The sequence below is a fragment of the Nerophis ophidion genome, linkage group LG27, assembly GCF_033978795.1.
Source record: "Nerophis ophidion isolate RoL-2023_Sa linkage group LG27, RoL_Noph_v1.0, whole genome shotgun sequence".
Taxonomy (NCBI): Eukaryota; Metazoa; Chordata; class Actinopteri; order Syngnathiformes; family Syngnathidae; genus Nerophis; species Nerophis ophidion.
Window position 1 is genome coordinate 11,695,048 of NC_084637.1, and position 27,930 is coordinate 11,722,977.

Sequence of the window (27,930 nt, forward strand, 5' to 3'; positions counted from 1 at the left end):
TAGGGATATTATATAAAAAAAATTAACTTAGTGCGTTGTACTTATTAAAAAACAGTTGTCAATAGCAATTTAATTCGGTATGATCGCTAAAATGTTGGGTCATGACAGAAAATAGTAGAGAAGCATTGGCCTGTATGGTCACGGTTGTATTTGTTTTTTGAGGTGCAAGTCATCCACATTTGGATGGGAAGGAGGGAGCTGTGCTGCCTTTACACAGAAACATACAGGAAAGAGTTTTTCCTTGCCCATATGTGGGCGCTGAACCTCGGATGTTGTGGCTTGTGCAGCCCTTTGAGACACTTATGATTTAGGGCTATATAAATAAACGATTGATTGAGGGTTATATGCATACCCGGAGAGCAGTAAAGTACACAACCCTATTAAAGGGTCAAAATGGATGCAGTTGGCAGGTCTGCATGACTAAATCCTTTTGGACATAATTATACCACCTGCAATCCAACACTGCTATTAATATCTGCTTATACTGTATGTTTTCAGTTCCTGGTGAAGATATTGTCACGTTTTTTCTTCACTTTATGGAGAGAAAGGCAGATAAACCTGCTTTCAAGTGTTTTATTCGTCTGTACAGTGAAATAGTCTTCAGTCACCAATCATACATATGCTAACGTGGCTGTTTAGCATAAAGAGTGTACCATTTACTTTTAAGTGTCCTGTTTGGTTGGACTGAGTTGACAAAATCACCTTCAGGGTCAGTGGTCAGCTTGCAGACAGGACAGCAGACATGAGAGTCGAGATCTTCTACCAGTGAGTTGTTGTGTTTGGAGAGGACGAGAGCGGCCTTTGGCAGAGAGGGGACACGTCTGGGCTGGCGTCGGTGTTGGAATCAGCCTGGAGTCTTGAGGAGAAGTGGCCGCAAAAGGTGGTGGCAGGTGTCCAGTCTGGGATGAAGTGTCAGGAGTGTACATAGGATGGCACCTGTTGGAAAGGGGAGTGAAAAGAGGTGGAATAGCTGAACAAATGAATGTCGAGGTAACATCGACAGGCATGTGATTTGACCACAATGAAAGAGACTGAAAACATTTCTGGGGGTCTGGGGGACGAAGGCCCCCAGACATGTCCAGGGCGGTGCCCTGGTGGGGGGACAAGAGGGGCAACGCCCCCCAAAGCTCCTGGTTTTTCACCATTTTAACATGCTAAAATTAAAAAAAAAAAAACCATTTGAAGAAAATATTTTAGTGTTTAAAGACATGAAAACATCAATAGAACATACATACCGCAATTATCCTAATGAATCACTGTATATGGTTCAGTCCCAACAGTATTTAGTCACTAATATTTACATCTTGTGTTCATTTCACATCCACAGGTGTCACATTGATCAGTGTTATTATCTACAGTATTACCACATTACTTCAGTTCACTTCACATATTTACTTGCTCGGAGAGCCCTAACAAGAGCTTTCCTCGCAAATTTCCGAGCAGACTGCATTTTCCTTTTGGTCTCTGCTTTTGTAGCTTCTTTTTTGGATTTCACTGCCAACTTCTGCCTCTAGTATTATATGCAAATTTATTTCAAATAAATTGTTAACTGGAATCAATAATGCGACTCTTTGAATTTCTGTAATTTCATAATATATTTTCACGTGGCTTTTTATTTTTAGAAAAACCCATTTATAAGTCGCAAAGCAATAATTGGTTAATATTTAAAACAAACATGCGTATTTCGCAAGCAAATATTTTTTAGCTTACCTCATTATTAACTACCCTGTCTACAACTGAAGTGGGTTGTTTGGGTGGATCTTTCCTCTCAATGTCTACGGCAGTTGTCGATGTAAACAAAGTATGAAGTCCGTAAGGTTTGCTCACTTTCGGTTGACATCCAAAAGTACCAGCTAGTAAAAAGTTTGTTTTCCTTGCTTCAAGTTGTTTTATATGTTTTTAGTGTTTCACATGTACTTCCAAAGCCTTGAAACCTCTTGATCCATAGTCAATATTATGACACCACGTGCACAAAACTTTTCCGGGACGATCGATTTTCCGAATAAAATAGCCGAACAAAGTCGTAAATTCCTTCTTCCCAACAGTATCAGTGATTTCCCTTTCCATCCAGTCCCATCAAAACTTATTTTTGACATGTTTATCAATTTTTTTTTACTCGTGAAGCGTCCTTTCTCTCGAGAACCGACAGTTTACATTTGGAAAATGGCGGTAATAACATCATTCATAACAGATGTCCTGATTGGTCACAAGGAACATATCGACCAATCAACTACGGCGTAATATTATATTACGCCGTAGTTGATTGGTCGACAGTCCCCCCCCGAGATTAAAAAACACGGAATTCCGACTTTAGACAGAAAAAATATCAGATGCCTGCATTGAGTTAGGTACTTACTTGTTTGACGTCTGATGGGAAATAGAAGCTGGTTGGTCTTTTTGCGGGCTCGCCATGACAACGTAATCATCCCGAGGCACAGTAGAAGTACTGCGGCTGGCCTGTGGTGACATCATCATGTATCCTCGCCCCTCTTCCTCACCTACTGCTGCAAAAGTCACCTTACAGTCTTCCCCGCCAAGCTGCCGCATCATGTCCATGTAGCCGTCACGCTCAGGCACGGTGTCGCCGTGTTGGCGGAGGGGTGACGGGGGTTCTGTCGGGTTGGGTTTGCAGGGCTCTGAGTCGCTTTGCGCGTGGACATCAAGGAGCGTGTGCGTGGCGGCAGAACCAGACAGTCTCCCTTGCGATGACTTTTCTCTATACCTGGGTCGACAGCGTTTCGTGACCAAGAGCTGACCGTGGTTTGAGACGGGGGATCGGCTAAAATCCGGAAGAACCCGCAGCTCTCGGACCGCGTCACGGACCACTTCGTGAATGTGCTGAGCCATGGCGGGGTTTCCTGTCAAAGCAAATGGTGAACAGGCAAACCAAACCTCGCGATCAACAGTGTTCATATTTATTAAAAAAAAATTGTGTGCTACAGGAACCAACAATCACCTTGGTCTTTAGCTTCCAACCAGATCTCTCCGGGACCTATCGGCACCGAACGGCCAAGCTCGAAAAAAAAGGAGCCTTCCAAATGGCCGAAGCGACGGACGCTGAGCAAAGGTATTGTGATGGAGGGCAAATCGCAACACGCTCCCACTCGGACCAAGATGAGGGAGGTCGCAGTCAGACAGAGGCGGAGCTCACCTGCCAGGGACTTGGAGCGACCCAGACCCTGTGGCTTCACCGAGACGGGCCAAACCTTCAACAAAAAGAGAACATTTTTAATAGAGGTGGGAGTCTTTCAGCACTTTACAATTTTGATTCTTTAAAGGTGACTATTCTATTCACAAAATTATTGCAATATATCATTGGTATCTAAACAATAAAACCTTGTCAAAACACATTACAGGTTACAAAAGCTCATTTTGGCTGCTTATGTACAATGTATACTCACAGGGTTGGCCTAAAAAACACCTTTATAAAAATGTTTTACATTTAATTTACCAATATTGCAGACTGTTAATCTCATAACCAAATAGAACAACTCCAACCCAATCTAAGCTTTACAAAACTTCAGATAGAAATTTACCAAGCGATTAATTAAAAACTATGAATACAATTCTTAAATACCAAAAAGTAAAATCAAAATTTAATAAAAGCAACTCTGTCAATAATGGTCAATAACTGTTTATCATTTTATACAAAATGTGATTCTTAAAAAACAACTTTTAAATCAATTCTCAAATTATGAATCAGAATAAATAAAAAATGTATTTCAATGAATCTACTTTTTAAAACTATTTCTATCACAACAATTACGATTCAAGTTAACCAACATCTATCACCATAATACCTGCGGGGTCCTAAAGTTTAAAATCCAATACCGTATTTTTCGGACTATAAGTCGCAGTTTTTTTTACATAGTTTGGCCGGGGGTGCGACTTATACTCAGGAGTGACTTGAGTGAAATTAACACATTACCGTAAAATATCAAATATTATTATTTAGCTCATTCACGTAAGAGACTTGACATATAATATTTCATGGGATTTACCGATTAGGAATGACAGATTGTTTGGTAAACGTATGGCATGTTCTATATGTTATAGTTATTTGAATGACTCTTACCATAATATGTTACGTTAACATACCAGGCACCTTCTCAGTTGGTTATTTATGAGTCATATAACGTACACTTATTCAGCCTGTTGTTCACTATTCTTTATTTTAAATTGCCTTTGAAATTTCTATTCTTGGTCTTGGGTTTTATCAAATACATTTCCCCCAAAAATGCGACTTATATGTTTTTTTCCTTCTTTGTTATGCATTTTTGTCAGGTGCGACTTATACTCCGAAAAATGCGGTAATTAGAATGTACGGCCCTGAAATGTTAATTGCCTTGTTAAAAAAAATGCAAAGACTTCAGTCTCGCTTCAATGTTTTGATTATCAAGGTTGCTACGCATAACCACAAAACGGAACTAAAAAACCTGCGCAGTCTAGTCAGCATTTATTTCTCTAGGATTAGTAGGGCTGCAATGAGTAGTTCCATTAGAAAAATGCTTTTATGTATATTATGCAGCTTTGATTAATTGTTAAATGGGTAACTAATAAAAAAAATATCAAATGGCTTTTTTTGTTTCAGCTGACAACACATGGACAAAGATAAGACATTCTGGAGGAAAGCTCTGTGGTCAGATGAAACAAAAATTGAGCTGTTTGGCCACAATATCCAGCAATATGTTGGGAGGAGAAAAGGTGAAGCCGTTAATCCCAGGAACACCACCTCAACAGTCAAGTATGGTGGTGGTAGTATTATGCTCTGGGCCTGTTTTGCTGCCAATGAAACTGGTGGCTTTACAGAGAGTAAATGGGACAATGAAAAAGGAGAATTACCTCCAAATTCTTCAGGACAACCTAAAATCATCAGCCCAGAGGATGGGTCTTGGGCGAAGTTGGGTGTTACAACAGAACAATGAACCCAAACACAGGTCAAAAGTGGTAAAGGAATGGCTAAATTAGGCTAGAATTAAGGTTTTAGAATGGCCTTACCAAAGTCCTGACTTAAACGTGTAGACAATGCTGAAGAAACAAGTCCATGTCAGAAAAACAACAAATTGAACTGAATTGCACCAATTCTGTCAAGAAAGACAGTCAAAAATTCAACCAGAAGCTTGTGGATGGCTACCAAAAGCGCCTTATTGCAGTGAAACTTGCCAAGGGACATGTAAGCAAATATTAACATTGCTGTATGTATACTTTTGACCCAGCAGATGTGGTCACATTTTCAGTAGACCCATAATAAATTCATAAAAGAACCAAACTTAATGATTTTTTTTGTGACCAACAAGTATGTGCTACAATCACTCGATCACAAAAAAAAATAAGTTGTAGAAATTATTGGAAACTCAAGACAGCCATGACAGTATGTCCTTCACAAGTGTAGGTAAACTTTTGACCAGGACTGTATAGGACGATATAGATTATAGACCATATCGCTAATCACTACCCTGCAGGATTAATTGAGCAGGTGTGTCAAACTTTTGTAATTACTATATTTTGAAAAATGTTAAAGATGCAGTGTCCATATTCTTACATTTGTTAACAGGCTAAAAAAACAATCTTTGGTTTTCCACTGACATTTTGAATCATATTACTGTACTAATTAAAACTAAACTACTAATGTACTAATTGAAGCTAAACTTGGAAGGTTTTAAAAATATATATATTTAACATCCTAACCTATCTAAGTTGAATTGGCTTACAAATATCAAAGTCGCCCTCGTCCCGTATACTTCAGTGTATGGCGGTCGGTGGAAAAAGTGTGACGATCGTCATCAAACCTCTTTGAAGAAGGCAGCAGGCGGCAGCGTGCAATAGCCGTCGTCCTCATCATCACACCCTCGCTCTTCATCCTCGCGCTCCTCCGTCATCACCTTCTTGATTGACTGATACCAGCCTTCTTGGTCCTGCTGGTCCTCCGCCACCAGCAGCATGGTCTGGTCCTGCGCATACAGCGCCACCGTCAGGCCTTTCCTGGAACTACCCAGGCAGCCCACACCAATGCAGCACCTCAGGTAAATCACCCTAGGAAAGACCGAAGCCACCAAATGTAAGTTTAACCCACTTTAGAGAGACAATTTTACGAGTAACATTTTCCCAAAGGCAAAATAACTGAAAACGTTTATATTCTAGTTTCTTCAAAATAGCCACCCTTTGCTCTGATTACCGCTTTGCACACTCTTTGCATTCTCTCAATGAGCTTCAAGCACACCTGTGAAGGGAAAACAGTTCAGGTGACTACCATTTGAAGCTCATTGAGAGAATGCCAAGTGTGTGCAAAACAGTATTCAGAGCAAAGGGGGGCTATTTTGAAGAAACTAGAATTTAAAACAAACATCCATCCATCCATTTATTTTTTTACTGTAGAGTGGCCGTGCCAGCAACTTGAGGGTTGCAGATTCGATTCCCGTTTCTGCCAACCTAGTCACTGCCGTTGTGTCTTTGGGCAAGACACTTTACCCACCTGCTCCCAGTGCCACCCACACTGGTTTAAATGTAACTTAGATATTGGGTTTCACTATGTAAAGCGCTTTGAGTCACTAGAGAAAAAGCGCTATATAAATATAATTCACAATTCACAATCAGTTTATTCAAAATAGCCACCCTGCTTTGCACACTCTTGGCATTCTCTCGATGAACTTCAAGAGTCACCTGAAACGGTTTTCACTTCACAGGTGTGCTTGAAGCTCATAGAGTAAATGCCCAGAGTGTTCAAAGCAGAAATCATAGCAAAGGGTGCCTATTTTGAAGAAACTAAAATATAAAACATGTTTTCAGTTATTTCTAAAGTACATAAAATACACATGTGTTCATTCATAGTTTTGATGCCAATACAGAACCCTAGGAAAGACCAAAGTCATCAAATGTTAGTTTAAAACGATTTAGAGTGTAGGAGCCTAAATGTTGTTTAAGTTAATTTAAATTTTTAGGTTGATTGGCAACACTAAATTGGCCCTAGTGTGTGAATGTGAGTATGAATGTTGTCTGTGATGGCCCTGTGATGAGATGGCGACTTGTCCAGGGTGTACACCGTCTTCCGCCCGATTGTAGCTGAGAGGCACCTGCACCCCCCGCGACCACAAAGGAAATAAGCGGAAAAAAATGGATGGATGGATACATTTTATGTAAGGTGCTTTATGTTCACTCAGCCAAAAGGGGACTATTTACTTTACTTGCATAATGCCAAAATGAATATATTGAATGCTTAAGAGTAATTATAAAGCTAACTTTATTTGTAATTACTACACTTGTCTAAATAATTTGTTGACGCAACTGTTTTAATTGCATATATGGCGGAAGGATCTGTGTGGTTAGATGTTTTTTGGGCGCAAGGTGTTATGGGCAATGGCAGTCAGGTGCGGTGGAAGTGAGCTACAGTTTTTAGACCTCACTCTTACTGTAACAAACTATTTTGTCATTCATTTGTTCCCACATTGTTATTGTTTTACGTTTTTGAATTATTAAGTTCACAAGTAAACCATACAAACGAAGAGGAAGGTCTGGAGTTTTGTTTGTTGTTGCCGCAGCAAGCGGAGCAGGAGAAAGTAGAGGAGCGTCAAGCTAAGGCTACATTAGGAATCTACATAGAGAGACAAATTCATGAATAACACAATTAAATTTTCCCAACCCTTGCTTGCTCGGCCCGAACAGCACTGCTTTTCCAAAAGACTTCTCCATTGCTGCAAACTTCTCCTGGGACTTGTACCACTCCAGTCGACTCGGTCCGGTGTGACTTCCTGCTCGGAGGACGAAATACCTTCTGCGGCTCCTCTCAAGCTTGCCCAAGTAGCCTTGTTTGACCACGTCGCTCTGCTGCCCCGAGGAGGTCACAAGGGTTCCGACCAGAGGGACGGAGGCCCGGCTGCTGCAGTACAGTTCCTCGTACGAACCAAGGCGAGTCACATGCCCTCCGTGGTCACGGTCCGGCTCTCCATCTCCTATCTGCGTGGGATTGCCACTGCCGGAGGGCCACGTATGCTGGGAGTTGGGAGGCCTCCTGCTGTGCCGGTCCACCATCTCCATCCTGTCCAGAGGTAAACCTGCACCATTACAGACATAAGGTGGGTGAGTTGCACTGTTGAACTTCAATTCAATGTCCTTTACTTAACCAGGTAAAGGCTCATTGAGATTAAAGTCTCTTTTTCAAAAACGACCTGACAGAGAGCGGCACATACAAAGTTACAATAATAATTATAATTAAAGCTGCAAGCAGCGATGGACGGGACCGACTTTTGCTGGTGTTTTCTTCCTTTATCCATTCGACATATCTTTACCTTCACGTTACCTACCTTCCCTGCATCCTGGGGTCACACTGGTGCTTCTTTCTGTCACCCATACACGCTGGTGCTTCCTGCAATCACCCAGACAACATATCTTTACCTGCACATTACCTACCTTCTCTGTATCCTGGAGTCAAACTGGTGCCTCCTTTTACCCAGTCAACATATCTTTACCCGCACAGTACCTACCTTCTCTGCATTGTGTGGTCAGGCTGGTGCTTCCTGCTTTTAAGCGGCCATCTTGAGACAGCAGCAGCGCAGCAGCATCAGCGCAGGGGTTCTTTGAAGGCGCGTAACATCAAAACCGGAGCATTTATTAAAAACTCTAAGAACTTTTAATCAGAAGGGTTCAATATCTCTCCTGTGCGAGTTTGAAGCCAACACGACAAACGCGCTCAGAGGAGATAATGTTTGAAAAAAGGTGACGGGTTTTTACAAAACTTTTGTTTTGAAGGGGTAATTGCCAACTTCCTGTTGATTTTTGCTGAAGGATGTCAATTATTGAAATGTAGGTCTAAGTGAGACCTACATAGAGTTCTCTCCGACATTCCTACCGTAAGTTACAGGTAGTTTTGTCTGTGTTTTATACCTAGGGGGTGCTAAAGCGCAATTTAGAGTTTTTTTTTTTTTTTTTTACTATATCTCTATTTTGGCCTGTCCTGATGTGTTTGTCCAGTTTGGTGGGTTTTTAAGCATTTTAAAGGGGTTACATTACAGCTCAATGAGGCAAAAATGACATTTTTTAGAAAACTTTTGTTTTGAAGGTATTTTTGCCAACTTCATGTTGATTTTTGCTGAAGGAAGTCAGTGTATGAAATATAGGTCTAAGTCAGACCTACATAGAGGTTTTTGTTTCATATCTCTACGACATTCCAAAAGGAAGTTACAAGCAGTTTTGTCTGTTTTTTCCTAGGGGGCGCTAGAGCGCAATTTAGATTTTTGGGGTTTGGTTTATTTATTAGATGGCAAGGTTCGCCATACCGGTGTGTGTAAGATTTGGTGAGTTTTGAAGCATGTTAAGAGGGTCAAAAAACAGCTCGAAGGTGCAGAATAATAAGAAAGAATAAAACCTTAGAAAGGCTTCACGGTGGTAGAGGGGTTAGTGTGTCTGCCTCACAATACGAAGGTCCTGCAGTCCTGGGTTCAAATCCAGGCTCTGGATCTTTCTGTGTGGAGTTTGCATGTTCTCCCCGTGAATGTGTGGGTTCCCTCCGGGTACTCCGGCTTCCTCCCACCTCCAAAGACATGCACCTGGGGATAGGTTGATTGGCAACACTAAATTGGCCCTAGTGTGTGAATGTGACTGTGAATGTTGTCTGTCTATCTGTGTTGGCCCTGTGATGAGGTGGCGACTTGTCCAGGGTGTACCCCGCCTTCCGCCCGATTGTAGCTGAGATAGGCGCCAGCGCCCCCCGCGACCCCGAAAGGGAATAAGCGGTAGTAAATGGATGGATGGAAAACCTTAGAAATAAAATAGGGTCTTCTGTCCCAAAGGGACATTCGGTCCCCAACAAGATAATACAACAGAACAGCAGCTTACCACAACAGGTCAACACTAATTTAAAACGATTAAGCAATAGGGACAAGCGGTAGAAAATGGATGGAAGTAATTATTAAATCTAAAAGCAACTAAACTGGTATTAATTAACCGTACACTCAAACACAACTACTGACATATATACAGCAAACTTTGATACGAACTAATACATTTTATTCCGACGCCACAAAAATAAAAATAAAAATGACGAAACTGCTTTGTTAAACCCAAACTAGCTGAACTAACTTGACTGAGCAGTTAGCTCGCTATAGTCCACGTTGCGTGCGCCGCTAAACTCACCTGATTTGAACACGTATAAACATTACATCTGTGCGTATTCGGGGTTAAGTTATTTTCATGTCCCCGCGGCCGCCAGTGGAGTTTAAATTAAGAATGTATAAAGCTATTTTTGTGACGCCATGTCGCAACGTCGCTCAGGTGTACCAGGACGCTAATCAGTGTGGCCTTCATGATCGCCTTGTAAAACCGACAACTTTAGTCATTATCTTCCCATAGGACGGGGGTCAGCAACCGCCCTAATGGCTCCGTGGAGCATTTTTAAAAAAGGATTGAAAATGGAAAAAGATGGGGTGTACATTTGTTTGTTTTAGTATGTTTTTTGTTTGATGACACAAACCTTCCCGACAGTTAGAAAGCCCACTGTTTATTATGCTTGTATGAATGCTTCACTGAGGAGACTATATGATGAACATCGTTTTGTCCTACTAATTTCAGTGAGTTCTTGAACTCACCACTCTTTGGACTGTGAAGCAACAGTTTGTTTACATGTAAAATATTGCACTCTTTCTTTGTCTCATTTTGTCTACCAAAAGTTTCATGCTGTGTGTCAATGCACAAAGGTGAGCTTTGTTGATGTTATTGACTTGTTGGAGTGCTAATCAGGCATATTTGGTCAGTGCATAACTGTAAGCTAATCAATGCTAACATGCGAGTTAGGCTAGCATTGTATCATTACGCCTCGTTTGTTGGTATATTTTAGCTCACTTAATATCCTTTACATTTATCTTCTTTGTATATCATTTAGTTTCGCATGTCTCATGACACATTGTCTGTGTGTAATATTGGCTGCATTTCAGATAGTTGTTGGTGTGCCATGTTGTTCCAGACCACAGCAAACATTACCTAACTTGCAAATATTGTATTAAATCTATTAAAAGAACACAGCCTCCCTTTTCCTTTAACTTGGACACCTTTTGGCCATTAAAAGCCAGTTATTTCCAGGAGTTATCGCACTTTCTGTAGCCTCTTGTTTACTAGTGGTGTCTAATGTAAAAATGTGTAGAATAAATATTACATTTCAACATTTCTGTCAAGGAAGATTTGCTTCAGCCTTCGACACATAGTCATTTTGATAGTAGACTGTTATAGCTAATATAGACACATTTTGTGTTGCCTTCTTTATAACACTTATATACGGCTTTTAATTTTTTGCGGCTCCAGACAGATTTGTTTTTCGTATTTTTGGTCCAATATGGCTCTTTCAACTTTTTGGGTTGCTGACCCCGGCCATAGGAAATGGGTTTTACCCATAAAATAAATACCTTTTTTTTCCGAGATACTTGAATATTTTTGTGAGTTTACTTTTCATTTGTTGATTACAGGGTCCTAATTTTTTATTATATTTTCCCCCCCACAATGTAAAACAATTTTCATACATTCTTAATCAAACTTGAATTTGATTTAATGCATGTTTTGGACTAAAACACTCTTTAATATCAATAAACTTAATTTGTGAAGAATGTAGAAAACAACAATGTAACATCATCAACAAATTAATAAAATTGTTCTGTACTGAATTCACGACATACAATAAGGCAAAATAGGGTCAATAGTGCAAAATTAGTAATTACAACAAAAACTACTATTGGCATTTTTTAAAATAATTCGGCCTTTTACCCCTAAAGCCCACCCGTGACTTGTTTTGTTTGTAACAAACAACACAACCTTATATGAATTAAAACAATGTAATATTATGAACAACGCAGGAAAAACACACCTTCACTTACGAGCTTACTTGCTCGAGGTCTTAATTTAAAACACTCGTATCTCAAGTCAAGGTTGCCCATTGAAATACATTAATATCAATTTAATTGGTGCTTACCCAATTCCTCCAAAACAGTACCATTTTATGAAAACAATAAAATATAGTGTACTACTAACAACTACAGTAGTTTTATTAAGTAATGTAATTGTCATAGTTTGTTTTTGGCGAACCCCAGGATGCAGAGATAGAGCCAGGCATGGAGTGAGAAAACATGATTTAATCAAACACTAAGACAAAAACAAAATCAAAAGGGTACAAACACAAAGCGCGCACGGGGCGGATAACAAACAAAGAGAGCTAGCATGGAAACTAGAAAAATAAACGGAGTTTAGCATGGAAGCTAGCAAAAACAAAAAGGCCTACCGTGGAAGCTAGCAGGTATTGAGCAGGAAACCAAAGTCGTACATGTAATATAAAAACAAACTTGGAAGCAGGGAACAAAAAGCAGTAAGCTAAAAACTTTAATCAAATATAGCTTACCACAACGCTGCATTGACAAGACAAGATATGACACGACATGACAGGTAGACAAAGCAGGTACAAATAGGAGTGGGCTGATTGACACCAGGTGTGGCTGGGTGCCAATCAGCCGCAGCTGAGGGGAAACAGCGCGCAGGGGGAAAAAAACAGGAAACGGACAAAATAAAAGCGCTGACAGGAACTAAAAACAGGAAATACTAAACACGCACAGAGGAAAAACTAAAACACAAACAAACTGTTTGTAATAATGTACAGCGTTTTCCTTGGAAGTGGGCTCCTTCCAGCTGCTTCTTCGTCAAACACACCATCAGCAGCTTCTCCATACTTTCATGGATAAATGTCTGCTGTTTAGATAATATTTTAACATTCTTGACTGGCATCAGACTCACTGTGCTTCAGTATGATGCAGACGAGCACTGCTATGCTAAGTAGGTAACGTTTTTGATGATTTCTGCCTTCATTCAGTGCTATGATTTGATATTTACGTCAATCCCTCCACCCACTACATTCCGTATGATCACGTATTTTAAAGCAACGCTATTTTGCAGCCTAAATAGTGACAGGAAGTGGTGCTGAAATGATTGCACAAACAGGCGGAGCGGGTGTGGTTAGCATGTGGCAACATCAGCCGAATGTCATCGCAGATTGCCACCCGAACCGCCGTCTATCTTTCTGTCTGTGCCAGGGATGTCACTTCTCTTGTCCGCCCTGCGCCAGGCCCTGCTGTCGGCCAGCGCCGGACTGGTTGCCGTGGTTACGGTCTGGACGGCCAGGCTGTTGCTTCGACACGTTTGGTTCACCCGCCGGCTGTCCTGCTTCAGCAGGCCTCGTGCGGACTCTTGGTTGATAGGTCACCTGGGCCAGGTAGGTCACGTACACATTTCCACGCGTCCACACCTAAAGTTTGTATTTGATCATTTGTGTGTCAGATGCAGAGCACCGAGGAAGGTCTCCTCCAGGTGGATGACTTAGTGCATGCATACAAACACTCCTGCAGCTGGTTCCTGGGACCCTTCTATCACCTGGTCCGACTTTTCCATCCGGACTTGGTCAAACCCCTGCTAATGGCACCCGGTAAAGTCACAGGTTTGTTACAAGCGACAGACTAAAATTGACGCCTCTTTCTGTCCCGTCATGTAGCGAGTATCACGGTGAAAGATGAGCTCATCTACGGTCATCTGCGGCCATGGCTTGGTGAGTCCGAACGTTAGGAGGCAGAATGTGTTGTAAGCCGAGTTGACGTTTCAAAACACTTCTTGCGTAAACAGAGGAAGAGGACCAAAAAAAGCGTTGATTAGTAGTTTTGAATGAGTGCCCTATAGCAGTGGTTCTCAAATGGGGGTACGCGTACCCCTGGGGGTACTTGAAGGTATGCCAAGGGGCACGTGAGATTTTTTTAAAAATAGCAACAATTTAAAAATCCTTTATAAATATATTTATTGAATAAAACTACAAAACAATATGAACGTAAGTTCATAAACTGTGGAAAAAAAATACAACAATGCAATATTCAGTGTTGACAGCAAGATTTTTTTGTGGACATGTTCCATAAATATTGATGTTAAAGATTCATTTTTTTGTGAACCAATGTTTAGAATTAAAGGCCTACTGAAATTAAATTTTCTTATTTAAACGGGGACAGCAGGTCCATTCTATGTGTCATACTTGATCATTTCGCGATATTGCCATATTTTTGCTGAAAGGATTTAGTAGAGAACATCGAAGATAAAGTTCGCAACTTTCAGTGCTAAGAGAAAAGCCCTGCCTCTACCGGAAGTCGCAGACGATGACGTCACATGTTGATGGCTCCTCACATATTCACATTGTTTTTAATGGGAGCCTCCAACAAAACAGCTATTCGGACCGAGAAAACGACAATTTCCCCATTAATTTGAGCGAGCGTGAAAGATTTGTGTTTGAGGATATTGATAGTGACGGACTAGAAAAAAAACAAAAAAAACGCGATTGCATTGAGACGGATTCATATGTTTTTAGAAACATTTACTAGGATAATTCTGGGAAATTCTTTATCTTTCTATTGTGTTGCTAATGTTTTAGTGAGTTTAATAGTACCTGATACTCGGAGGGGTGTGTCCACGGGTGTGTTGACGCGCAGTGTCTCAGTGAAGTCGACAGCAGCTCTATGGACGGCACAAGCTCAGCTGATCTCCGGTAAGAAACAACTTTTTACCAAAATTTTCTCACCGAAACCTGCTGGTTGACATTCGGTTGGGATCCATGTCCGCTCTGATTCATAGTAAAGTTTCACCTCCGTGAATTTTAAACAAGGAATCACTGTGTGTTTGTGTGGCTAAAGGCTAAAGCGTCCCAACTCCATCTTTCTACTTTGACTCCTCCAATATTAATTGAACAAATTGCAAAATATTCAGCAACACAGATCTCCAAAATACTCTGTAATTATGCCGTTAAAGCAGATGACTTTTAGCTGTGTGTGTGTGCAGCGCTCATATTTCTTAAAAATCTGTGATGTCTTGCGTACACGTCATCATTACACAACGTTTTCAAGGCAAAACTCCCAGGAAATTTAAAATTGCGATTTAGTAAACTAAAAAGGCCGTATTGGCATGTGTTGCAATGTTAATATTTCATCATTGATATATAAACTATCAGACTGCGTGGTGGGTAGTAGTGGGTTTCAGTAGGCCTTTAATATACAATTGTTCACTTATAACGCAAAGCTGGCACTAAGTTTTGACACATAATGTCTGTTTGTAGCATCCTTTTAAAAACAATCAAAATATCCTCTGCATACTTAGACTTTTCCATTTTTGTATGAAATTCTTAGTTTTTTTTTCATTACATTACATCTTTTTGCTTTTTTTTTCCTTATATTTTTACAGTTTTAAGTTGTGGCCCAACAAAACTCGAGTTGCAGGCCCCAAAGGCATTTTGGACACCCCTGAATACGAGTGACGATGACAATGAACATTTGATCCTTCTGTCTCCCAGGCCAGAGTCTGTTACTGAGCAACGGGGAGGCGTGGGCCCGCCGGAGGCGTCTTCTTACCCCTGCTTTTCATTTTGACATACTGAGGAACTACACTGCAACATTTAACACCTCAGCAGACACCATGCATGTAAGACACAGAGGCGGAATTCTAGGCTTTGTCTCAACTGGTGCACTTTGCATTTTGAGGGCATAACTGCATTCATACACAAAAAAATATTCATGAAGTTTGGTTCTTTTATGAGTGTATTATGGGTATACTGAAAATGTGACCAAATCCGCTGGGTCAAAAGTATACATACATCAATGTTAATATTTGGTTACATGTCTCTTGGCAAGTTTCACTGCAATAAGGCGCTTTTGGTTGAATTTTTGACCACTCCTCTTGACAAAATTGGTGCAGTTCAGCTAAATATGTAGGTTTTCTGACATGGACTTGTTTCTTCAGCCAACAGCTCAATTTTTGTTTCATCTGACCACAGAAATTCTCTCCAGAAAGTCTTATCTTTGTCCATGTGATGTCAGATGAAACAAAAAGCGGGTTTGGCCACAATACCCAGCAATATGTTTTGGAGGAGAAAAGGTGAGGACTTTCATCCTAGGAACACAATGCTCACCGTCAAGCATGGTGGTGGGAGTATTATGCTCTGGGCCTGTTTTGCTGCCAATGGAACTGGTGCTTTAAATGTGACAATAAAAAAGGAAGATTACCTTCAAATTTTTTAGGACAAATCATCAACCCGGAGGACAGTGACCACAAACACACGTCAAAAGTGGTAATGGAATGGCTAAATCAGGCTAGAATTAAGGTTTTAGAATTGCCTTCCCAAAGTCTTGACTTAAATATGTGGACAGTGTGGAAGAAACAAGTTTATGTCAGAAAATCAACAAATTTAGCTGAACTGCACAAATTGTGTCAAGAGGAGTGGTCAAAAATTCAATCAGAAGCTTGTGGATGGCTACCAAAAGCGCCTTATTGCAGTGAAACTTGCCAAGGGATATGAAACCAAATATTAACATTGTTGTATGTATACTTTTGACCCAGCAGATGTGGTCACATTTTCAGTGGACCCATAATACATTCATAAAAGAACCAAACTTCATGAATGTTTTTTGTGACCAACAAGTATGTGCTCCAATCACTGTATCAAAAAAAAAAAAAAAGAGTTGTAAAAATTATTGGAAAACTCAAGACAGCCATGACATTATGTTCTTTACAAGTGTATGTCAATTTTTAATCGCTACTGTTTATATATATATATATGTATATATATATATATATACACACAAAACCAGTGAAGTTGGCACGTTGTGTAAATGGTAAATAAAAACAGAATACAATGGTTTGCAAATCCTTTTCAACATATATTCAATTGAGTAGATTGCAAAAACAAGATATGTAATTTTCCAACTGAGAAACTTCATTGTTTTTTGCAAATAATCATCAGCTTAGAATTTAATGATAGCAACAAATTGCAAAAAAGTTGGCACAGGGGCATTTTTACCACTGTGTTACATGGACTTTCCTTTGAACGACACTCAGTAAATGTTTTGGAACTGAGGAGACCAATTTTTTAAGCTTTTAATGTGGAATTATTTCCCATTCTTGCTTGATGTACAGCTTAAGTTGTCCAACAGTCCGAGGTCTCCATTTTGTGGTATTTTAGGCTTCAGATTGTACCACACATTTTTGTCGGGGGACAGGTCTGGACTACAGACAGGCCAGTCTAGTACCCACACTCTTTAACTACGAAGTCACACTGTTGTAACACATTGTCTTGCTGAAATAAGCAGGGGCGTCCATTAAAAAGACATTGCTTGGATGGCAACATATGTTGCTTCAAAACCTGTATGTACCTTTTAGCATTAATGGTGCCCTCAAAAGATGTGTAAGTTACCCATGCTTTGGGCACGAATACACCCCCATACCATCACAGATGCTGGCTTTTGAACTTTGCGCCTATAACAGTCCGGATGGTTCTTTTTCTCTTCGGTCCGGAAGATACATTGTCCACAGTTTCCAAAAACAATTTGAAATGTGGACTTGTCAGACTACAGAACACTTTTCCACTTTGAATCAGTCCATCTTAAATGAGTTAAGGCCCAGTGAAGCCGGCTGCGTTTCTGGGTGTTGTGGATAAATGGCTTTGGCTTTGCATAGTACAGTTTTAACTTGCACTTACAGATGTAGTGATCAACTGTAGTTACTGACAGTGGTTTTCTCAAGTGTTCCTGAGCCCATGTAGTGATATCCTTCACACACTGATGTCGCTTTTTGATGCAATACCGCCTTAGGGATCGAAGGGCCGTAATATCATCGCTTACATGCAGTGCATTCTCCAGATTCTCTGAACCTTTTGATGATATGACGGACTGTAGATGGTGAAATCCCTAAATTACTTGCAATAGTTTGTTGAGAAATGTTGTTCTTAAACTGTTCAACAAGTTGTTCATGCATTTGTTCACAAAGTGGTGACCCTCGCCCCATCCTTGTTTGTGAATGACTGAGCATTTCATAGAAGCTGTTTTTATACCCAATCATGGCACCCACCTGTTCCCAATTAGCCTGTTCACCTGTGGGATGTTCCAAATAAGTGTTTGATTAGCATTACTCAACTTCCTCAGTCTTTTTTTGCCACTGGTGCCAACTTTTTTGAAACATGTTGCAGTTATGTTGCAATATTTGCAAAAAATAACAAACGTTTTCCAAATCGAACGTTAAGTATCTTGTCTTTGGAGTCTATTCACTTGAATATAGGTTGAAAAGGATTAAAAAATCATTTCATTCTGTTTTTATTTACGATTTACGCAATGTGCCTACTTCACTGGTTTTGGGGTTTGTATATAAACAATTTAAGCTACTAAACAAAAATTAACGATTTTTTTTTTAGCAGGATTAATGGGTTCAAAATAGCACAGCTTTTTGAAACTTGGTTTGAAACATAATACTGCATCATGGTACTGATAAAGCAGGGGTCGGGAACCTTTTTGGCTGAGAGAGCCATGAAAGCCAAATATTTCAAAATGTATTTCCGTGAGAGCCATGTCATATTTTTTAACACTGAATACAACTAAATGCGTGCATTTTTAAGTAAAACCAACATTTTTAGAGTATAATAAGGCTCTTATTCTTTTTAATAACATTGTTATTCTGAAGCTAACCAATAATAAATAAAATGTCATGTCTGTTGATCATAATTTTGTTTGGCCATGTACTGTTTGTCCTTTGGACTCTTTAAGTTCCTGTTTTTTTCCCACTCCCTTGTCTGGTTTCCTTGGTTACTCATTTTGTCCACCTGCTTCCCGAGCACAAATCAGGGGCAGTATTTAAGCTTGTCTTTGCCAGTCAGTCGCCCTATGCTGACTTGTTTCATGCCTTGCCAAAGTTTCGTGCTTCATGCCATGCCAAGTAAGTTTTATTTGATTTATGTTCTTAGTCTGTTTATGCGTTAGCTTTGTTCTTTAGCCCAAGTTGGGCCCCCGCTGTGAGCGATTTTTGTTTGTATATTTTTTTAGTTAAAATTGAATCATGTTTTTACCTAAATGCCATGTCCCGAGTAGTCCGTCTGCCTTCCTGGGAGAACGACCCCGCAGCAAGCTGCAACCCCCCCCCCCCCCCATCGTGACATAAAATACTTCTTACCAGTAATGCGACTTTTTGAACAGGTGCGGTAGAAAACGGATGGATGGATATAAATGCATGAGAATGTTTTATATTTTGCACGTTATTTTTAACACTGTGATTACCAGCGAAATTATTCATAATTATCGCGTTAAGCAATGTCAGCTAAGATTTATCTGAGAGCCAGATGCAGTCATAAAAAGAGCCACATCTGGCTCTAGAGCCATAGGTTCCCTGCCCCTGTGATAAAGCATGCTCACAAGCGTTTGCAATTCACTATTTAAAGGAGAGAGGAGGAAGAAGTGGATAAATATCACAACAATAAACTTGCCCCCTGAGGAACTGATGGAAGTACTCCACTTGAGACACAGCCCATTAGTCTTATTTTGGAATGTGATTGCATGTTTTCACCGGATATGCAAATTCCTTTTCTAATAGGAGAAGTGGCGGCGCCTGGCGGCGGAAGGCCGTGCCACCATCGAGATGTTTGACCATGTCACTCTTATGACCTTGGACAGTTTGCTGAAATGCGCCTTCAGCTACAGCAGCAACTGTCAGGAGTGAGCATGTGCCCACGACATGTTCCACCAACTATCCTTTTTTTTTTTTTTAAGCCTCCTCGTCCCTTCAGGTCACGCAGCGAGTACGTGTGCGCTATTGAGGAGCTGAGTGATCTTCTGATAGAGCGGCGCCAAAACATCCTGCATCACTGGGACTGGGTTTACTGGAAGACCCGGCAGGGGAAACGCTTTAAGGAGGCTTTAAAGATTGTTCACAGGTGACGCATACGCACAGTTGGAGACATCTATTGGTTAGAGTGTCCACCCTGAGATCGATTGGTCGTGAGTTCAAACCCCGGCCAAGTTATACCAAAGACGATAAAAATGTGACACATTACCTCCCTGCTTGGCACTCAGCCTCAAGGGTTGGAATTGGGGGTTAAAGGCCTACTGAAATGAGATTTTCTTATTCAAACGGGGATAGCAGGTCCATTCTATGTGTCATACTTGATCATTTCGCGATATTGCCATATTTTTGCTGAAAGGATTTAGTAGATAACATCGACGATAAAGTTTGCAACTTTTGGTCGCTAATAAAAAAGCCTTGCCTTTACCGGAAGTAGCAGACGGTGTGCGCGTGATGTCACGGGTTGTAGGGCTCCTCACATTCTTTATAAGCATAGCCTACAGCAGCAAGAGCTATTCGGACCGAGAAAGCAACGATTTCCCCATTAATTTAGCAAGGATGAAAGATTCGTGGATGAGGAAAATAAGAGTGAAGAACTAAAAAAAAACAAAAAAAAAACGGCGGCAGTGGGAGCATTTCAGGTGTAATTAAATAAAATGATAAATGGGTTGTACTTGTCTAGCGCTTTTCTACCTTCAAGGTACTCAAAGCGCTTTGACACTACTTCCACATTTACCCATTCACACACACATTCACACACTGATGGAGGGAGCTGCCATGCAAGGCGCTAACCAGCACCCATCAGGAGCAAGGGTGAAGTGTCTTGCTCAGGACACAACGGATGTGACGAGGTTGGTACTAGGTGGAGATTGAACCAGGGACCCTCGGGTTGCGCACGGCCACTCTCCCACTGCGCCTCGCCGTCCCAATTAGACACATTTACTAGGATAATTCTGGAAAATCCCTTATCTGCTTATTGTGTTAATAGTATTTTAGTGAGATTATAAAGTCATACCTCAAAGTCGGATGGCTGCGGTGAACGCCAGTGTCTCTGAGAGAAGCGGAGGAGCCAAGATCACAGCTGCGTTTTTGACAGCTGCAGGAGGAGGTCGCATAATCCGCTAAAATCTCCGGTAAGAGCCGACTTAATATCACAATTGGTTGACATGTGGCAGAGAAACATGTTCGCTTGACCGGTCTGTGTTAAAGCTTAACAACAAACAAACACAGGCTGTGTTTCGGTTGCTAAAGGCAGCTGCAATCCACCGCTTTCCACCAACAGCATTCTTCTTTGTTGTCTCCATTATTAATTGAACAAATTGCAAACGATTCAGGAACACAGATGTCCAAAATACTGTGAAATTATAAATGATAAATGGGTTGTACTTGTGTAGCGCTTTTCTACCTTCAAGGTACTCAAAGCGCTTTGACACTACTTCCACATTTACCCATTCACACACACATTCACACACTGATGGAGGGAGCTGCCATGCAAGGCGCCAACCAGCACCCATCAGGAGCAAGGGTGAAGTGTCTTGCTCAGGACACAACGGACGTGACGAGGTTGGTTCTAGGTGGGATTTGAACCAGTGACCCTCGGGTTGCGCACGGCCACTCTCCCACTGCGCCACGCCGTCCCTATGCGATGAAAAGAGTCAAATTTTAGCTGTGAGTGGTGCTGGGCTGAAATTTCCGCTCTAACCAATAACGTCACAAGCACGCAACATTTTCAATCAATCAATGTTTACTTATATAGCCCTAAATCACTAGTGTCTCAAAGGGCTGCACAAACCACAACACAAACCACTACGACATCCTCGGTAGGCCCACATAAGGGCAAGGAAAACTCACACCCAGTGGGACGTCGGTGACAATGATGACTATGAGAACCTTGGAGAGGAGGAAAGCAATAGATGTCGAGCGGGTCTAACATGATACTGTGAAAGTTCAATCCATAATGGATCCAAAGCGGATCCAACACAGCTGCGAGAGCGCGGGAAATTTTAAATTGCAATTTGGTAAACTAAACCGGCCGTATTGGCATGTGTTGCAATGTTAAAGGCCTAAAGGAGCAGGTCCCATAATCCACTGAAGTCTCCGGTAAGAGCCGACTTAATATTACAATTTTCCCATCCAAAAACTTGCTGGTAGACGTAGAGAAACATGTTCGCTTGACCGCTCTGTGTTAAAGCTTCACAACAAACAAAGAAACACCGGCTGTGTTTCGGTGCTAAAGGCAGCTGCAATCCACCAACAGCATTCTTATTTATAGTCTCCATTATTAATTGAACAAATTGCGAATGAGTCAGCAACACAGATGTCCAAATTACTGTGTAATTATGCGATGAAAAGAGACCATTTTTAGCCGTAAGTGGTGCTGGGCTAATATGTCCGCCACAACCCGAGACGTCACAAACACGCGTCATCATTCCGCGACGTTTTCAACAAGAAACGCCGCGGGAAATTTAAAATTGTAATTTAGTAAACTAAACCGGCCGTATTGGCATGTGTTGCAATGTTAATATTTCATCACTGATATATAAACTATCAGACTGCGTGGTCGGTAGTAGTGGGTTTCAGTAGGCTTTTAAATCACCAAAAATGATTCCTGGGCGGGGCCACTGCTGCTGCTCACTGCTCCCCTCACCTCCCAGGGGGTGAGGGTGATGGGTCAAATGCAGAGGATAATCTTACCACACCTAGTGTGGGTGTGACAATCATTGGTACTTAAACTTACATTTTGGCTTCAAATAATGTGACGAAATGCAGTTTCACAAGGGAAGTGGTTCAGAGGCGCCATGCGCTCATCAAGACGTCTGAATCCCCCGCCATGCCTCGCAGGAAAAGAGATTTCGTGGACATCATACTGCTCTCCAAGGTTCGGTAACATTATCGCACAATAACGCCGAAAAAAAGTAAACAGAGTGACGTTAAAGCGTGTTGCAGGACGGAGACGGACGAGGGCTAACAGACGCGGAGATCGAAGCTGAGGCCAACACCTTCATGTTTGCAGGTGAGACGCTCAGGCCGGGAATCGCTCAGTACCGATCGGTGACCACGTTCCTCCGCAGGTCATGACACCACGGCCAGCGCCATCTGCTGGACGCTGTATAACCTAGCACGCCACGCGCACTTTCAAGACCAGTGTCGGAGGGAGGTGCTGGAGCTGATGCGTGGGCGTGAGGGTCGGGGAATAGAGTGGTGAGAAAAGACACACACACACACTTATGGTAATGACCTACATGTGTGTGTTTTTGCGCAGGGAAGATCTGTCCAACCTTCCTTTCACCACCATGTGCATCAGGGAGGCACTGAGGCTGCACTCGCCGGTCCAGGCCGTGACCAGGACGTACACTCAGGACATGTCCCTGCCAGGCAACAGGACCGTTCCAAAGGGTGAGACTACCCAACTTACCCAGAGTTCAGTTCAGTTTCAGTTTATTTTGAACATGCATACGATGCAATCTAAGGCATGGGTGTCAAACTCTGGCCCGTGGGCCAAATTTGGCCCGCTTTGTAATTTCATTTGGCCCTTGAGGCAATATCAAATTAGCATTACATCTGGCCCGCCGGTATTATACAGCATTCAACTCTAATACTCATACTTGCCAACCCTCCCGATTTTCCGGGAGACTCCCGAATTTCAGTGTCCTTCCCAAATAACATTCTCCCGATTTCCACACGGACAACAATATTGGAGGCGTGCCTTAAAGGCACTGACTTTACCGCCCTATACACCCTGTCGTCACGTCCGCTTTTCCTCCATACAAACAGCGTGCCGGCCCGGTCACATAATATACGCGGCTTCTACACACAGGTTTTGTGAATGCAATGCATACTTGGTCAACAGCCATACAGGTCACACTGAGGGTGGCCGTACAAACAACTTTAACACTGTTACAAATATGTGCCACACTGTGAACCCACACCAAACAAGAATGACAAACACATTTCGGGAGAACATCCACACCGTAACACAACATAAACACAACAGAACAAATACCCAGAAGCCCTTGCAGCACTAACTCTTCCGGGACGCTACAGTATAAAACCCCCCGCTACCAACAAACTCCCCCATTTATTTTCAAATTTATTAGTCTGTGGAAAAAGTTAATGTTGATATTTAGTAGACTCTGTAGCGCAACTGTAGCACGTCTGACTCCAAATCAGAGGGTTGCGTGTTCAAATTACGTCAGGGTCAAATTTCTCTCTACCATGAATTGATTAACGTGGACCCCGACTTAAACAAGTTGAAAAACTTATTCGGGTGTTACCATTTAGTGGTCAATTGTACGGAATATGTACAGAACTGCGCAATCTACTAATAAAAGTATCAATCAATACCATTCAATTTTTTATTACAATTTTATTTAATATGCCATTGATGTTTTTTCCTTTGTTTTTTGAAAGTAATTCTGCACTATTAAGTTATATAAGCGTTGCTTGTTCCATATTCAGTGTTAAAGCAAATCAGTGTAGCAAACTGAGCAATAATTATTGATATTTTTAAATTATTATTATTATTTGAAACTTGATTTTGCATGTCCCAATAAAGTTATATAAGCCTAGCTTGTTCAATATTCAATGCAAAACTTGTTGGGGTCCCTATTAAAAGGTTAATTTGTTCAACTTAACCTTAACCACATGTCAACCGGCAGGTTTCGGTGAGAAAATTGTGGTAATAATTTGGCTCTTACCGTAGTTATGAGCGGAGCCTGCGTCCTCCTGCAGCTGCCGCGGACTATCACCTCGTTCCACGGAGACACTGGCGGTCAACACACCCGTGGCCACACCCCTCCGACTTTTAGGTACTATATAATCTCCCTAAAACACTAATAGGCAGATAAGGGATTTTCCAGAATTATCCTACTAAATGCGTCTAATAACATCTGAATCGCTCCCACTGCAATCTTCTTTTTATTTTATTTTTTCTAGTCCTTCACTCTAAATTTCCTCATCCACAAATCGTTCATCTTCGCTCAAAAAAATGGGGAAATCGTCGCTTCCTCGGTCCGAATCGCTCTAGCTGCTGGTGGCTATGATTGTAAACAATGTTCAGATGTGAGGAGCCCTACAACCAGTGAGGTCACGCGCACATCGTCTGCTACTTCCGGTACAGGCAAGGCTTTTTTATTAGCGACCAGAAGTTGCAAACTTTATCGTCGATGTTCTCTATTAAATCCTAAATATGGCAATATTGCGAAATGATCAAGTATGACACATAGAATGGACCTGCTATCCCCGTTTAAATAAGAAAATCTCATTTCAGTAGGCCTTTAAACTGAATTATATGGATACTTTGTTTGATTGATTTGGTTAATCCGTTCCATAATTTAATTCCACTTACTGATATACTAAAGTTTTTGTGTTGTACGAGCATACAAATATTTTAAAATAGATTTTCCTCTGAGGTTATATTTCTCCTCTTTTGTTGAGAAGAATTGTTGTACTTTCTTGAGTAGGAGGTTATAGTTTGCTTTGTACATCATTTTAGTTGTTTGCAAATGCACTAAATTGTTGAATTTCAATAATTGTGATTTAATAAAAAAAAGGGTTTGTATGTTCTCTATATCCAACATTATGTGTTATTCTAATTGATCTTTTTTGTAACACTGTTCGTGAATGAAGCGCACATTTGTAGTTGTTTCCCCATATTTCTGCACAATAACTCAGATATGGCAACACTAGTGAGCAGGAGAGAATATGAAGTGATCGGTTGGAGATCATTTCCCCTTTTGTAAGCTTTCAGTACAGGAGACAAACTTCCATCCCGTATTACTGTATGAAAATCCACATTTATCATATCTGCTCCTGGGGTGTCAAACTCTGTTTATTTCACTGAGGGCCACGCCGCAGTGTCACTAGGGCTTCTTGTAACAGTGAATGAAATATGAACATAAATGTATCACGATTTGCCTCATGATATTGTCACACAATTGCCTTTGCATTTGATTATCCATCAATCCATTTTCTACCGCTTGTCCCTTTCGGGGTCGCGGGGAGTGCTTGAGCCTATCTCAGCTGCATTCGGGCGGAAGGCGAAGTACACCCTGGACAAGTCGCCATCTCATCGCAGATAGACAGACAACATTCACACTCAAATTCACACACTAGGTCTATATTTTTTTGCATACACTGTAAAAAAACAATCTAAAGATTTTGCTGTCACAAAAAACAAAGGCAGCTCAGTCGCCAAAATTCTACCGTACATTTGACGTTTTTTATAACATCTTACCAATACTATTAATACATGGAAAACTGGTACCATTGTTTTTTACGGTAAAATCCTGGCGACTGAGCTGCCTTTTTTTTTTTTTTTACCTTAAAGCAGTGGTCCCCAACCACCGGGCCGTGGCCCGATTGGTACCGGGCCGCAGAAGAATTTTTTATTCATTTTTATTTAAAAATAAATAAAATAAATAAATAAATTAAAAAAAAAATATATATATATATATATATAATTTTTTTTACTTTTATTAAATCAACATAACAAACACAATATACACTTACAATTAGTGCACCAACCACAAAAACCTCCCTTTTTCATGAAAAAAACGTCCCTTTTTAATGACAAAGAAAAAAAAAAAGGGCCGCGGGACAAATTATTAAGCGTTGACCGGTCCGCGGATGCAAAAATGTTGGAGAACACTGCCTTAAAGGGTAAATGCACTTTTAAAAAAAATTTTTTGTCCATCGTTCACAATCATTGTGAAAGACATGACGGCGGATGTATTTTTTACAGCAAAGCCAATGAGAGCTCCACTAGTCTACCTATAAAATCTGATAAATACCAATTCCAAAAGCACCAACTATACTCCATTTACATTTCGTGACTTGAATATTAACTAAATATTAGTGATATTGTTATTATAAGCGCTAACGCGGACCAACTATTTATAGCGGTGACGTGATCACTTCCTTGCATAGGCGTCGATCCCGTGGGGGCTTCGGGGCCCGAGCACCCACAGACAATGCCGAGCACAAATCATTTTTGAAAAATCTGTGAAAAGAATGCAACGATGCAATATTCAGTGTTGACAGCTAGATTTTTTGTGGACATGTTCCATAAATATTGATGTTAAAGATTTCTTTTTTTGTGAAGAAATGTTTAGAATTCAGTTCATGAATCCAGATGGATCTCTATTACAATCCCCAAAGAGGGCACTTTAAGTTGATGATTACTCCTATGTGTAGACATCTTTATTTATAATTGAATCACTTGTTTATTTTTCAACAAGTTTTTAGTTACTTTTATATCTTTTTTTCTAAATAGTTCAAGAAAGACCACTGCAAATGAGCAATATTTTGCACTGTTGTACAATTTAGTAAATCAGAAACTGATGACATAATGCTGTATTTTACTTCTTTATCTCTTTTTTTTTTCAACCAAAAATGCTTTGCTCTGATTAGGGGGTACTTGAATTAAAAACATTTTCACAGGGGGTACATCACTGAAAAAAGGTTGAGAACCACTGGCCTGGAAAACGCAGTTTTTAAAATGTATTCTTTAAAATTATCAATTGATTCATATCAATATCAATAATATCATTCGAATTAGATAAAAATTGCCATTTGGATGTGAATCTATTTTTTGAGAACCCCTATCTTTAAGGACACTAGTCCTCAAACTACTTGCCAAACATTGTACATCCTGGGGACCGGCATGTTCTGCTGTAGACATTTGTTTTTGGTGCTTTTCTTTAGTCAGAGTCTACACATTATAGTTCTTAACCTGGGTGGGATCGAACCCTAGGGGTTCGGTGAGGGGGCCTCAGGGGTTCAGCAGAGCCTCCACCGCAGCGGTTAAGACACACCACACTCATGAATTGATTAACGTGGACCCCGACTTAATTAAACAAGTTGAAAAACTTATTCGGGTATGACCATTTAGTGGTCAGTTGTACGGAATATTTACTGTACTGTGCAATCTACTAATAAAAGTCTCATTCAATCGTGTAAATAAAAACTTCTCCCTATAGGCGTATCTGTACTGTAAAGTTGAAATTTGAATGACAATAAAAAGGAAGTCTAAGTATTATGGATACCCCCAAACAATGTTACCTCTAATTTTCCATTTGATTTGCAAGTGTGTAATTTGTTGTAAGTTCATGCACTGTGTTGGATTTGTTCTTTGCACAAGGTGATGTTCATGCACGGTTCATGTTGTGCACTAGTAAAAAAAAACAAAAAAACATATTACTTTGTCTTGAATTTGAAAAAAAAAAATAATAATAATATTTTACACTAAAGAAGGGTTCGGTGAATGTGCATATGAAACTGGTG

The 27,930-nt window shown here is 40.7% G+C and overlaps 2 protein-coding genes across 4 annotated transcripts in view; one reads left to right on the forward strand and one right to left on the reverse strand.

Moving 5' to 3' along the window:
* Positions 1-558: 558 nt before the first annotated feature.
* LOC133544562 (insulin receptor substrate 4-like) lies at positions 559-10,294 on the reverse strand. 2 transcript variants are annotated; one of them, XM_061890040.1, is made up of 7 exons: positions 10,126-10,294; positions 8,298-8,359; positions 7,637-8,048; positions 5,790-6,033; positions 2,957-3,206; positions 2,357-2,858; positions 559-936 (listed from the first exon to the last, which is right to left on the reverse strand). In XM_061890040.1, exons 1-7 carry the CDS (start codon positions 10,146-10,148, stop codon positions 711-713), a joined length of 1,719 nt encoding a protein of 572 aa, XP_061746024.1. In that variant the 5' UTR covers positions 10,149-10,294; the 3' UTR covers positions 559-710. The 2 variants fall into 2 exon arrangements, with proteins under 2 accessions (XP_061746024.1, XP_061746026.1); XM_061890042.1 differs by lacking the exon at positions 8,298-8,359 and having other exon boundaries at positions 10,126-10,284.
* Positions 10,295-12,966: 2,672 nt separating this feature from the next.
* LOC133544161 (cytochrome P450 4F3) overlaps positions 12,967-27,930 on the forward strand; it is a 16,411-nt gene continuing 1,447 nt past the window's right edge. Inside the window, exons 1-10 of one of the 2 annotated variants that reach the window (XM_061889260.1) lie at positions 12,967-13,234; positions 13,300-13,444; positions 13,511-13,564; positions 15,341-15,468; positions 19,399-19,520; positions 19,592-19,738; positions 22,417-22,525; positions 22,594-22,660; positions 22,719-22,848; positions 22,910-23,043. In XM_061889260.1, coding sequence (XP_061745244.1) covers positions 13,058-13,234; positions 13,300-13,444; positions 13,511-13,564; positions 15,341-15,468; positions 19,399-19,520; positions 19,592-19,738; positions 22,417-22,525; positions 22,594-22,660; positions 22,719-22,848; positions 22,910-23,043 — 1,213 coding nt within the window. In that variant the 5' untranslated portion in view covers positions 12,967-13,057. The remainder of the gene's footprint in view (positions 13,235-13,299; positions 13,445-13,510; positions 13,565-15,340; positions 15,469-19,398; positions 19,521-19,591; positions 19,739-22,416; positions 22,526-22,593; positions 22,661-22,718; positions 22,849-22,909; positions 23,044-27,930) is intronic. The other variant, XM_061889258.1, reaches the window with a different exon arrangement.